The 14,045-nt window shown below is 40.4% G+C and overlaps 1 protein-coding gene across 1 annotated transcript in view; it reads left to right on the top strand.

Moving 5' to 3' along the window:
• The first annotated feature begins 3,634 nt into the window (after positions 1–3,634).
• The window catches only part of dnajc17 (DnaJ (Hsp40) homolog, subfamily C, member 17), a 32,326-nt gene continuing 21,915 nt past the window's right edge, over positions 3,635–14,045 (top strand). The window contains exons 1-6 of the mRNA XM_069535880.1: positions 3,635–3,884; positions 10,095–10,164; positions 11,965–12,023; positions 12,184–12,271; positions 12,577–12,653; positions 13,307–13,421. Coding sequence (XP_069391981.1) covers positions 3,804–3,884; positions 10,095–10,164; positions 11,965–12,023; positions 12,184–12,271; positions 12,577–12,653; positions 13,307–13,421 — 490 coding nt within the window. The 5' untranslated portion in view covers positions 3,635–3,803. The remainder of the gene's footprint in view (positions 3,885–10,094; positions 10,165–11,964; positions 12,024–12,183; positions 12,272–12,576; positions 12,654–13,306; positions 13,422–14,045) is intronic.

Here is a 14,045-nt window from a genome sequence, read left to right as displayed (position 1 = left end):
AGCCTCTGTGTGGCTTAATTAGCACTGAGCTGATCATAGTAGTGATTATCAAACACATGAAATCACACAATAATCACAAGATGGGGTTTCAAGTTGCCTTTTATTTTGGAAGCCGCACGGGCTGATTTCCGGTTTGAGTGTGCTTGCTGTTGAGCAGCTTGAATCTGTTTGTGATGCTGGATGTATGCAGCCAGTGGTTGGGCCCCCCCCTCACTCACCCCCATCCCATCAACTGCATCTGACCCCAGGAAGAAAGTCTCTGCTGGAGGAAAGATTCGTTTCCTGACTGAAGTCAGTAGAAGAACTGAACTCACGAATGTACAAGATGTCACACAGTTACAGAGTACATATTACTATTATACTCTTAAATGAATGTGGCTGAATTAGTTACAATACCTGAAGACACAATGTCCAGCCCTGAGTAGCCTTTTGGGGCCTTTTAACATGAAATCTAAACCAACCAGTCTTCCTTCCTCCTCAGTGGACTTCAACATATTTACTTTGAACTTTAAATCCATAATTGTCATTTGAATGATTCAAGTTCAGAATTCAGGATCCAGACAAAATCTAGAGACACTTGGTAACGGAGCAAAGGTTAATTCTTCCATTTGTTTTACAAGGCTTCAGGATTTAAGAATGTGAAATCTTCTCTCCTTCATCACACCAACAGAACACAAAGTCACTTGTTTTTTCTCAGTTATCTTGGACTTGAGACAAAATGTCTCCTTGTGAAGCAAACGTCCTGTAATGCTCAAAGAATACAAAGTTCAAGAATTTCTTATCTTTTTTCAGTTTGTTTGCAGTTCCCCTCAAGGACTGTGGAGATAAAAAAGTTGGGATAAAACAACAGGAAAAGCGTGGTTCCTGTGGCTCTCCATTGTGTTTGCCTTTCCTTTAAATTGCTCTCTAGCTCTATTCTAAGTTTGATGTGAACTTGAATCGTCAATTAGCTTCAATGAAAACACCTTTACTTGAATCTATAAATTTTGTTAATAACCTGCAGTAATATCTGACTTGAGGCTATTAAACTTGCTCAAACAAAGATACACTATAGGGTCCCTATATTGTTAAACTGCTTTAGGTCCCCTGTGCCATCACCATTCAACGTTTTGTCTGTCAAGTTAAAGAAAAACTGGGCTTCTCTCATGAAGAACGGTGAGAATCAGCAGCATGGCGTTCTCGTGTTACAGCTCCAGAGGGGAATATGCAGAGCTTCACATTTAAAATAATGGTCATACGTGAGACAGTACTGTTTAAACTGAGCAGCTTGGTCTGAGCAAATATTATGAACTCATCATAGCACACATGGAGAGTAGTCCAGGTTCTAGCTGAGCGAGTCAAACAGGATCATCAACCATATTCACTGGGATCAAACGCCCAATCTTTAAAGTCAGAGCAAACACGATTCTCCTATTTCCATTTATCGTTCTACTGTTCACACATGCACATGCATCATGGGATTTTCAGCCATGATTTTAACCAGAGCCTTAATCCACTAAACCTGCTGCAAGGCGTCTGTAGGGTGTGTGTTGTGCAGTGTATACAGGATTTACCCCGACTGTGTTTGTCATAGGTTTCCTGATAGAAAAGAGAGATCATTGCATTTGCACACAGATCCCAAGGATAATGACCCTGACAGGAGACAAATGTTTTTATACAACTTCAGGTATCATTTCAAAACAGTTTGCAGATATCAAGTATCTGTTTTCATTAGATATTTGATACTCTGACTAGATTACAGAAAATGAGAGCAGACATGTCATGGCATGTTCTTGTTTCAGCATTATGGGGATTTTTCAGGACATGCTGCAGCATTTCATTATTTTGTTTTAAAGAAATGTGATCGTGATAACCGTGACAGGAAATAGATGATCTGATAACAACGAACTTGACTCAGAGCTTTCTGTTTACATTTCATCATTGGCACAAGTTCAGCTGGTTTAATGAAGTAAAACCAAAGTCTTGAACAAAGCTAAACCATGATTCAGAGGAGCCCTGCTGTGGAAAATAAAACCACAAGATGTCCACTGCTGTAATATGTCTCATCTGCTGACACGCTTATGTTTTAAGCTGATCTTGGCATTATCACACAAATATGAGTGTAGGTGTTCATTCTGGCTGAGAAGCAAGAATTAGATGTGATGTGAGAAGGCTGTAAAGAATTTTAAATAATTATTTTAGAGGAACTGTGTCTGTTACAATAATTTAAAAAGAGGACCCTCTGTACTACGTTGTTGGATCATTATTTAAATACAAACTGTCACAACACTTTAAAGTATAAATTTGAGGAAGCATTGGTAAACATATTTGACAATGTGCATGAGTTTTGTGGAAAAATAATAAAGGCAAGTTGCCATTCTTGAGGAATACTGAGATATTCCTAATACATTATATATATAGTCTTCAAAAACTAGTCACTTACTAACAGTACTAACAGATGTAATAGGTTAACAAATTGTCATTATTTGAAGTACACAATGTGTGAGGAACAATTTTCAAAAATACTGTATATTCAATGATGAGTGTCTTTTCTCAAATCTTTAGAGCTAACAGTAAACAAGGCAGGACTGAATCAGGAATCATGCATGGATGTTGGACATATAATTGGCCCCTCTGGGTAAACTGTGGCCCCGTTATGACCCCTTATTTAATCCTTGATCCGCCACTGGTGTTATAAGATTAGTACATGACTGAGAAATTCAGCTCTGCAGATCCACCAACCAAGTGAGGTATTTTTACATAATCCAAAAGTTAAATACTATGTAAGAGGTAACTGGTGCCTCCAATTTTTGAAAACAAGATGATTTTCTGATTAATAAGATGATCTTGATCAAATTATCCCTTGGACTTGGTACATTTATTTTCTGAAGTATCTTGGCCACATGCTATAGAAGAAAATCTGAGCATAAATCACATGAACATTATATGCAAAAGAAAAAATAAAGCCTCATGAAAGTGTAGTCAACCTGGTGACAGGTTCTGAATGTATGTATGCATAGGTTTTGTGGAAACATATTGAAGGCCAGTAGCCACTCTGGGGGAATACTGAGATATTCCTAATACAATATATACAAAAAACAACTACAAAAAAAAAACAGTACGATGACGTTGATCTCTTGCTGAAGGTTAAAAATGTCGCACCTGTTTATTTTCAACCTCTTCACTCTCTCAAAGCTGGGATTGAGATCTATATTTATCAATATAAAATGATATCTAATCTGTCCAGACTCCCTTATACTTTGTCACTTTCGGTCAGTCGTTTTCAGATGCGGAAGCAAAGTGTTCTCACAAAAACGACTCTAGAAGTCACAGTTAATCTAAATCAAGTTTCATCATGATTTTCATACACAATAATTCACTGGTATCTAAAACCTGCAAGTTGCTCTTTGAGCAATATGAGGCAAATTGTGATGTGTGAATATGAGATATGTAAATAAAAAAATAATATAATTATAAATATTTAGTAGAAAAATCTATGAAGGACGACAAGATGGATTTAAGGAGTTAAAAACTCACAACGTGGTAATGATTGTAAAAAGTGAAAGCTTTTATAAAAACCCTCTTTGAGATGTAAATGTTGTGTTATCAGAACATCTCCAAAACAAACCTGAGGAGAAGCAGTCGAACAAGGACTACGTTTCCCACGATGCAGTGCAGGCGCCAGTTGCCGAAGACGTCAAACTCGTGCGACCTGGAACAACAACAAACAGCAGAATTAGCCGCACGCTAACACCACGCTAACACCACGTTTACACCCGTTATTCTTCTGCCTGTGTCAGTACTGTCAGTGTTTGTCGTCAGTCATGTCCGGGAAGGCCAAAGACCTCCTGCAGATGGACCTGTATGGTTTACTCGGAATTGACAACACCGCCACTACGAAAGAGGTACCTAGCCGGTTAGCTGTTCAGCTAGTCGGATAACGAGGCGCAGTTCTAGTGAAGGGAGCCACAGGTGTGAGTGTAGACACTGCAGGCTGCACGGTGTCGTTCCCTGAGTTCCAGGTCTGAATGAAGTTGTGTCTGAGGACAGTTTTCTCTGCAGGCAGGAGGCTATGCTAGCTTGCTTGCACGGAGCTTACAGGAGAGTGCGTTAATGTGGTGTGTTGTACAATGACGTAAGGGCCGTTCTGTTAAGTTATCCGAAATGAAATGTAAGAAAACATTTGTTAAGTTGTACTGAGACTCCTGGTAGCGAAAGACAACTCAGGCTAACTGGCTAATGGCTAAAACAATGTAACACACTGAAGTCACCACCAAGCGGCGTCACAGCATCAGTCAAGTCCTTTGCATCAGCACTGATCTGAAATGTCTCTGACGTAAGGATGTTTACCTCATCTTTATTTCACACTCAGAGCTCCACACCAGTGTACAACTAGGAGAAGAAGAAATGACTGAATTATAACATAGAAATCACAACCATCACACTTTGGAATGTCTTCACTGTATATATTCGGTTTTACTGTATATTTTATTTATAGTCTCTCTATATATTTATATTGGATGTTAACTTATTCATTACTTTTACAGATGTTTATTTTTTAGACTTATCTTGTCTGGCCAACAGCATATTTAAAATGAATATAAATTCCAAATAGTGTCGATGTGAAATTAATATTGGGCCTACCACCTCAACGCTCAGTCCATAATCATGTTAAATCCTTTGAAAAACAAATACTGTACATACAGTCAGAGAATGAATGCCAAAGAACTTGTGGTTTGACAGTCATAACTGAAAAATAACACAAATAACAAAATCTAGGAATACACAACAATTACTTCCTTCAGATAGAAATGCAGCAACAGTTAATAAAAACAAAAGACCTTTTAAATTTTGCCAGCCCTGGAAACTGAAGTCTTACACAATATCACATATTTATCACTGTTTTACTAGTTAGGACATTTTAGCATGAATATTGTCAATTTTGATAATATTTTGAACTAGCTTGCTGCTCTCTGCAGTTTTGTAGTGATTTTCTTGGAAAAAGAAAATGACGGTGTTATCTGGGTGAAACTAATATAATATAAAGATGTGTCAGTGTATCGGTAGATTTATATACTTGTTGATACCAGACCCAGCATTTATGGCAGAATTGGAGGCATAAAAACAGATTGTGCCTCCATAGATTTTATATGTATGTAGAGGAGAGTCCAGACGCCTTCCTGAGAATCTTCCTCTACATTTCACTTCCCAGCTCCACATCAGATCTTCACGATGTCCTGAAAATCCAACTTTTTCTCTACGACCACTACTCACAGTTTCCAACATGCAGAATCCACAGCCCTGAAGGGAAATTAAACTTGCTGCCAAAAACGAGGGAGGAAGTTAATTTCTTAATTGGATTTCAAAGTCCTGTCCTCCCCAGAGGATTATCCTGGAGGAAGTTAGCGGTTGTGGCTTGGGCAGAACCGAGGCACCAGACTGGTTCTGTGAGGTCTGGTGATGGTCGACAGAGATAGCAGGGTTTCATTTGTGTGAGTGTGTTTCTAGTGATTGAGTTCTGGGGTTTGGGCTCAAAAATCAATCAAATGTGAGAAGACGGTTGTCATCAGATGGGCTACTTATCCCACCACCACTATGAAGCATGTTGTTTATCTCTGAGGAAGGGGAAGCGCATCTCTGAGATTGTATATGTGTTCCTTGCCGCAGCTTTTAAAACATTTCCTTGACGTAGATTATTTGCGTTCTGTAGCTCCTCCTGGTTCTGTTTATCATCTCCTTCTATTATCACTGCTGTTGACCTTCCTCTGAGCTTGTCTGATAAATGGGAAATACTGGCTTGTCCGAGCCTATTATTTAATACTGGGATTTGCTTTATCCTTGTAGTGCTGAGGAAGACTGTTGTTGAAGGCTAGCCACCACGTAGAGAGCTGTGCCCATGCATATCAGCAGGGTTTGGGTAATTATTGCCTAGTGTGTTTTACCTACCACAGACCCTTGGTAAAACACTGTCAACAGTCAAGACCACACAACATTCCTTGTGGTTCAATCAGCTCCATAAATTGTAGTTTACCTGGTGTGTTACTGTCTGGATGATTTACTTCTATACTCTAACAGTGGATTGTGAACTCATGTCTCTTGCTGATGAGTTATTTCTTGAGTGTCGGCTGAGACAGGGCCTCTAGACTATGATTGTCATTGCATCCCATGGTGCACTGGGGCAAAGCATCAGTGATGCAATGTGGGGTCAAGATGTTTTAGGGCTTTAATCATCAGATAGCGTCACACATGTGGTTTGTGTTAAATTCACTGATCTGTGCCCCACAGTTATATCAGACCAATATGATCTATGATGTAAAAAAACTTTATAAATAACAATTGTGTGAAGCTTAAATTTAAGATCAATAATATAGTCACTAAATTTGATTTTATCATCCTGACACTATTCTATTAAAAGTTAATATATATATATAATACTGAGAAATTTCTACATACAAGTTATTACAAGTAAATATAAATGCAAAGAAGGCAAAAATACAAATATATAGAACTTGAATTTGGAAACAAAATCATTTTTTTTTAACCTAAAATCTAAACATAAATGCACATCGTTTCTGCATTGTTTATTCTGTAAAATAAACATTTTAATATTGACTCATATCTGCAAACATATAAGCCAGGACCAATATGTCTGACAGGCTCATATTGTTTTTTTTCCCCAGGTTCAAAAGCTCATGCAAAGTCAGAGTGTTGTAATTATGGAGGATGGGCCCATAGCAGATCAGGCAGTTAATCAGCCACACAGGCTAGGGGCCCTATTGGGGCTGTGCTGCGGCTGCACCAGGACCAGTTTGTCAACTGTAATTGGCACCAAAGAGTAGTTTAATGAGGACAAGATGTAGGCACGCAGTTAAGACTGTGGCAGGCAGTGATCAGGGCGACACAGAGAGTCTGTTTTTGGCCATGTTACTAACCATTAGTCTACTGTTGGCCTGCTGCTGCAATATGATAGTCTTTCCTTAATTTTTGGGTTCCTCCTGCAAACTGAAGTGTGGGAAATAACTGAGATTTCTCCAATTCAGTTTGCTTTGCATATGAGAAAAGAAAAATTGGCACATGAAAATGTAGAATGGTTTGACGTGCAAGAGAAAGAAGACAGAGCAGAATTGTAGGCTCTTCTTTTAGCACAAGTTTTATATGGTTTTCTCCATCTCTCTTCATCGAGAGCCAGTTCTCAAAGGTCATGGTGAACTGCACAAATTGCCTCCCTGGATGAAGGCTGTAGAAAGATGCCACTCGATCTGAGAACTCTTATCCGCACATGTGCTAACCTCTTCAACAGTTGGCCCGCTCTGGCTTCTAGTCTGTACGACCAAAGGGCTTCAGGGTCTTCCAGCATCAATTAAGGCTTGCGTGTCACGGCATTGATGGGAGTAATCATGTATTATTTAGCAAAACAGCACTGGAAGCACAGTTGAGACAAGATATCGTGGAGGATGCTGGAGGGAGTGAAAAGGCAAATAGGGGCAGATAGAGAAAAAAAGCATGAGTGAAAGGGGGTAAAGATAATTCAGTGAAATATAGAGAGAGCATGTGTGTAAACTTCAGCTTTGACTGAACCCAGTGACACAAATATGATGAAGTGCAATATGGCTACAGCTCCGACGATGACAGGTCCCACTTGTCAAACATCTCAGCTGGCCAGACTTGTCCTGGCAAAGTTAAACATCTGCACAGTTTCAAGCAGATGTGGCGACATGTTTATCTTGTCTGAAGGTGATGAAGAACGTGAGAACTGAAGTGAGTGTGAGTTCAGGACACAGTGCGTCCTCCTAAAAGACCATAGCAGTGGTTTTATTTCAAATTATACCTGATTAACTTGACAGCTGTGTACAACGATACTCTGCTTTTCTCTGTTTTCAATGCATTCGTCAGCCAGACCACTTCTTTAAATTAATTTCTGCATGGTGTAAAAATGTCACACACTTCTGAATTGTCTTTGTCTAAGCATTAAGGTGCATACGTTTTTGTCAAATTACATTATTGTTGTGAGGTAATGCGACTTTAAAAAAAAAAAAAGACAGTCTGCACTTAAACTGCATTACCATGCAAAGACGGATTAGAGCACTCAAGTTTTATGGATTTATTCATATTGATATTCATAACATGTGGAAATAAATGGAAACCATAGCTGCTTGCAGTGGAAGGACAAATCTATCTCTGTAGCACACAATTAAAAAATCTGATAAAATCAGTTTGTCAACTGCCGTTTTGAAGCCTCAGGTTTGGCATTTTGGCCAGTAGCACCATCTTGGTACCAAAAGTCTAATTTTCATCATAAAAAAAATCATTTTTCTATGTGCTGTCAAAGCACTGACTTGGTTGTATAAGACAGGAGTTTTCCAGCTGTTACCGCTACCTGCCAGTAAAGTTGGCTTCCCTTTTTTTCACTGTTCTGTCTATGGATGAATGACAGTAAACTTGAACTTCAGTTTTCATTCCTTTCTACCTTACCAGAAGTCTTTGTGGAGACTTGGACAAAACTAGGATTGCGAGCCGAGCACAGAGAATAAAGAAAGAAATGAACAGGGCAAGGCTTAAAAAACGGGGGAATAGACAGTGGCAGCCCTTAGCCCTGCGTGTCCACTCTCTAACTGTAGCAAGGCTCTGTGTGCCAAGCAGCAAGACCAAATATCCTTTCATGATGTCTAGTCTCTCAAAGCCCTCTCTCTTTACAGTGGGAACTATAAAAAAAATCTGATGTTGAAGAGATAGAAGAAAGGACTTGTGACATTTAAGAGCTGTCTGAGCCATGATAATCTTCAAGGGGTTCACTGCAGCTTTTTCATAATCATGTGGAGGCTCAGTTCCTTTACCTTGGACTATGGGCATCCAGCCTAATGGGTCTAACTCTCGACTGTCATGGAGACTTGTTGGAGTTGCTGTCAAAAAGGCTTGGACACTGATGGATTACACCATCATGCAGTTCTCTGGTGTAAAGTCAGCTCTGTTTGTTTTGGCGTGCAGTCGTGGGATAAAATTGTGCAAAACAACTCATGGACAAGACGTTTTCCAGGCTTGAAGAAGGGAGCTCCCAAATTCTATCGCCTGTAGCATGCTGGCAGGAGATTGATTTGCGCTGAGGGGGTTGTATTTGAAAACATGCAGAACGTTGGCATGTCTGATTAAGACTGGTGAGAAAGTGAATATGTCAGTGTGTCTGTGTGTGTTTGTGTCTGAGCCTTGGATGTATAGGAGGATGTATGTGCCAAATCCTTTGCATGCAATGCTTAAGTGTATGTTTTTGAGGTTGTGTGCGGAAAGATTCATCGCTGCACTTTGCAGCCCCCTCTGGTCTCCACTGAAAGTTTTCCTGCTTCCCCTTTTCCACCAGAGGAGCGGAGATCTAATGAAAACCATCTTGTCATTAAGTCTCTAGAAGGACAAATGAATGGTTAACATTCCAAGCAGTGACCTGGCGTAAAAAAAAAAAAAAAATATGACTACAACCTCATATGACATTACGATACTCCAAAGTATTGTTTAGTTTTTCCATTTTGATTCTCTGAACCATCCCCAAACGTGTTGGCCAACAGCCGAAGATATTAAGTGTCTTTCTCAGTTTGTTGTAAACAATGGCGCTCTGTTTGTGTATGTTACTGTAGCACTCTTTTTTAAGTTACAATAAAGATGGACTAATATGAAGTTGCAACTCAGGGCACATTTATCTTGCAAACTGGCAACGGGCCTGAGAATGGTTTTGGATCCTTGTGTGGGTAATTCACAGCACATTGTGTGCCATGGTGGTTAAGGCTCCATTAACAACACGTCAAGCAGACACGAAGCAGAGGATCTGCTCAGGTGTTGATTCGATCCAAACAATACAAGCTGTAAAATTGCAGACCACATTTCACCCCCAGTTCCCTCATGTCAGACTCTAGCTATTATTTCAATGTGACCATCAATTATTTTAACCAGATTTTGGTTTTCTGGGCGAGGGAGACAGGATAAAAATAATTGGAACTGAGAATAAGAATTTAACTTTCACATGAGTAAAATGTTTGTAGATGTTAAGTGGATGATTTGTTCTCCTTGTGTCCTCATCAATATTTTCCACACCACATAACTTTAAGGTTTTATCTGTTTCTCTCCCCTAGATCAAGAAAGCTTATCGACAGAAAGCCTTGACATGCCATCCAGACAAGAACCCAGACAACCCAAAAGCAGGTGAGTGAGACAGTTAATGTCTGTGTCTCTTCACCTTCGCTCTATTATGAGCCACAGATGTCTGGAAGTCACAGAAGAGCTGGAAGAAGATTTATGATTTGTTCTGCAATCTGTGTTATTTTCCGTAGAATTAAGGTTAATTATCTAACTAAAATGAATCCTCTAGCGTAGCATTCTCAGCAACCCTGCAGACAGCACTGACACAGCACTTTGTGGGAAGTCTAACAAAGTCTCCTGTCGCTTTCTAGCAAGACAGGACTAGCCAAACGCCACTATCACACCCTGGTTTCCATCTCCTTGACTTTGCGAGTCCTTTCATGGCCTATTGCCAGTCGGCACGTCAACAATTGGGCCAGGAAATCTCAAAGTAACTTTTTTGTTGGGAGAGGGGAAAAAAAGCACCTTGGACAAAAGGCTGGTCATGAGGCATGTTTTCAAGTGAGGTTTATGTGGTTACTGGATGGTTCAGACAATTCCTGATTATATCAGGAAAAAAAGCAGGGAAATTGGTGGGGCTGAGGGGTTGAGAGGGATAATACAAAAGCAGGGGGTCGGCGGTTTCCCAGAAATGGAAAAGAAGTGGTTTGGAGGGCCTCAACACTTGAACCCGCGCATGTACAGACCCAGCCTGCATCGCACGAGAGCGGAGCAAGACTTGGTACTGGTTGCCCCTCAGGGGAAGGTTGCACGCATGTAAGAGGTGACTTGGGGTTCACGATTCCTCAGTGACTGAAGACACCCCCCTCAGTATCCCTCATTTTCCTCAACCCCCCATGTTGTGACACTCTGAGCTGCCTATTGGGCATGGCAGGTCTCCCCCCAGTTGGATTTCATTCCAGCCCATTATATGCATGTAGGTAACGTGACCACCTCTGCTGGTAGCATGATCTCCAGAGCCTCCTGTTAGTGTGCACCTCCGCTCCCCCCAGGGAGTAACACTATCGGTTTGTTGGGCCTCCCATAAGTGAATGATTATGCCTGGCTAGTATAATGCACTAGTGAGGCGGTTGTATGATGGGGAGTGGGATTTTAGGTCGCCCCGTGTGTGTACATTTGTGTGAGTGTATGTTGGATGACAACTGGGGAGTTGGAGATTTGCGTGGTAGTGGTGATTGCAGTGGTGGCCCCTTGAGGTGCTCTGATGTGGAGTATGGACGGAGAGGTGGAGGGTTTGTGTGTGTATGTGTAGCTGTGTCACTGGAGGAAACAGGTTTTGTGAGACTCATGGAATCTTTTGAAGAGTAAAATGTCCAAGTTTATCTCAGACATGTGTCCCATGAAGACATCATGCTGACTATTTTGACCCTTCACTCTCGTCACATCTAAATCACCCTCCCTTTCACCTTGTTTGGCTCATATTTACAAATCAACCAGTATTATTTCATTGCAGCTATTGGAAGCCAACCAATTTTTACAGAATAAACAATGCAAAACAGATGTACATTTATGTTTACATACATTTTGTGTTAAAAATTATTAAAGTTCTATATATTTGGTTAAATTTGTGTTTTCTCCTTTATTTATATTGCATAAAGACATATGACGACATCTAAGGAATCATTGCCAATTTTTTTATAAATAAAAATCTCAGTATTGCCATCGGCCCTATACAAATAAATAAAAAGAATAATACATTTATTTCTGAATTCTTTACCACATTTTTTAACCGTAGTTTTAAAGCTCATATTATAGATTTAAAACTCTCCAGAAGTCTACAGCATACAGAAACCTACAAACCTCTGTTTTTATTTGTGATATAACTCTCAGTCTTATGACTCTTCTCGTCTAACTTTGTTGCAGCTGAGCTCTTCCACCAGTTGTCTCAGGCCCTCGAGGTGCTAACTGATGCTGCCGCCAAGGTAAGACCATAGATACCTCTCAATCTTTCACAAAAGTGCTAGCACACATGCACACACGCGCGCACACACACACACACCCACGCGCACCCACGCACCCACGCACCCACGCACCCACAAACACATGGCCACAATTCATCCTGGTGTCTAATGCGGTTTTCAGGCTGCCTATGACAAGATCTGTGCTGCCAAGAAACAAGCAGAAGAAAGACACAGAAAACTAGATGATAAGAGAAAGAAAATAAAGCTTGGTGAGTCCCTTTCCAAATCTTAGCTCATCTCTTGGCTTTTGGTTTACTGATTTTGGGTTTTGTATTTGTAGTGTAATGGGTTATATTTAAATTAGATTTTTTTTTGTCAGACGCATTCCAGGATTAACAAAACAAGGGCTGAGGTTTTTAAAATGATAGGGACAGACAGGGATCATCCAGAATGAAATAAAATACAAGCAGCTGTTAGAAAATAATCAAGTTATTTAGGCTGGTTTTGTCTGTTTCTGATAGCGGAAAAGATATTCAGTGTGTGTGTGCATGTATGTCTGTGTCTGTTGTGACAGACTTGGAGGCCAGAGAGCGACAAGCAGAAGCTGAGGGCTACGAGGCAGTGCAAATCACGAGAACACTAGAAGAAGAGGTAAGAGAATTTATAGAAACCATATGACAGATGATATTGTGCCACACGTTTCCCAGTGAGAAAATTCAAAATATTTTCTTTACTTTACTACCGGCCTCAGCTGTGCACTGGGAAAATGGTATTCCAGTGCATCAAGGAAATTCTGAAGCACACCCAGGTGCTTTTATTCTGTTTTTCATCAAATACTTTCTTCTGATTGAGCTGAAATCTACTAAAGACTTGGGTCGAGAACAAAGGCCCTGTCTGTGCAAGGCTTTTTTTTCACTGCCATATCATAATTATCAGTAAACCCATTAGATGATATTGCATGACTTGATGCGCTTTGTTCAGGAAGCCAATGATAAATAAAAATGGTGTGCGTGCCTCCTTGTAGTCATGGCATGTGCTTGATGTGCTCAATTCATGTAAATAATGTGGCCACGGGCCTTGGGAGAAGGGGGTAACCAGTAGGTGGCACTATTCCATTTTCTATCTCATCTCAAGGTGTTGTTGTCCTCACGGATAAGGTTGTCTGTACATACTAAGGGTGTCATTGACCATCCAGGTGATGAATGACACTGATGAAGAGTTAAGATGCAGATGTTGTTTTGTCACTTAAAACCCGTAGATCTGTTTGTGCATATTACTATTTTGTGTTTTTCTTTTTCCACAAGATCGCCCGTTTGAGGGAGGAGGGATCCAGACAGCTTGAGGAAGAGCAGAGGCTTGTCAGAGAGCAGATCCAGAGGGAAAAGGAAGCACAGCAAACGGGAGAATACACTCAGAGAAGTATGCCCACGTCCAAGATTTAGCCCTGTCCATTCTGTTCTATTCAGCACAGTCCCTTTCATTTCTTGTTGTTGGGTTGTTCGTCTGGCCATCCGTCCCATTCATGTGACCGCAATATCTCAAAAACACCATGAGGGAATTTCTTTAAATTTGGTAGAAACATTCCAATGGACTCAAGGATGACTTAGATTTTGATAGTCAAAGTCACTGTTACCTCACAAAACACATTTTTGACCTTGTGAAGGTGATATCTCCTCTCAAACATACTTTGCCTTGTGAATATAGTATCACAGAAACATCTCAAGGGAAATCTCAAATTTGGCCCACATGTTGAGTGGGTCTCACAGGTTAACTGATAAGATTTCGATGATCAAAGGTCTAATGACAAGGTCACGATGGCTTCACAAAACATGTTTTTGGCCTCTTGCATGTGATAAGACTGCCTTGAGTGAATATCTCGGACTCCACGATGAACTTGAGATGAGCTCATTGGTCAAAGGTTAAGGTTACAATGACCTGATATGAATCAGGAACAGAAATCTGGAAACTGCACTGGTTGGCGGAGGCATACAGCCGTGCAATGAGGTTTTCTAGTTTACAACCCTGAAACGTCTTTGAGTGAAC

The sequence above is a fragment of the Paralichthys olivaceus genome, chromosome 12 (assembly GCF_024713975.1).
Source record: "Paralichthys olivaceus isolate ysfri-2021 chromosome 12, ASM2471397v2, whole genome shotgun sequence".
Classification (NCBI taxonomy): Eukaryota; Metazoa; Chordata; class Actinopteri; order Pleuronectiformes; family Paralichthyidae; genus Paralichthys; species Paralichthys olivaceus.
Note: the sequence above shows the minus strand (reverse complement) of the source record. Positions and strands in the feature narration are given on the sequence as shown.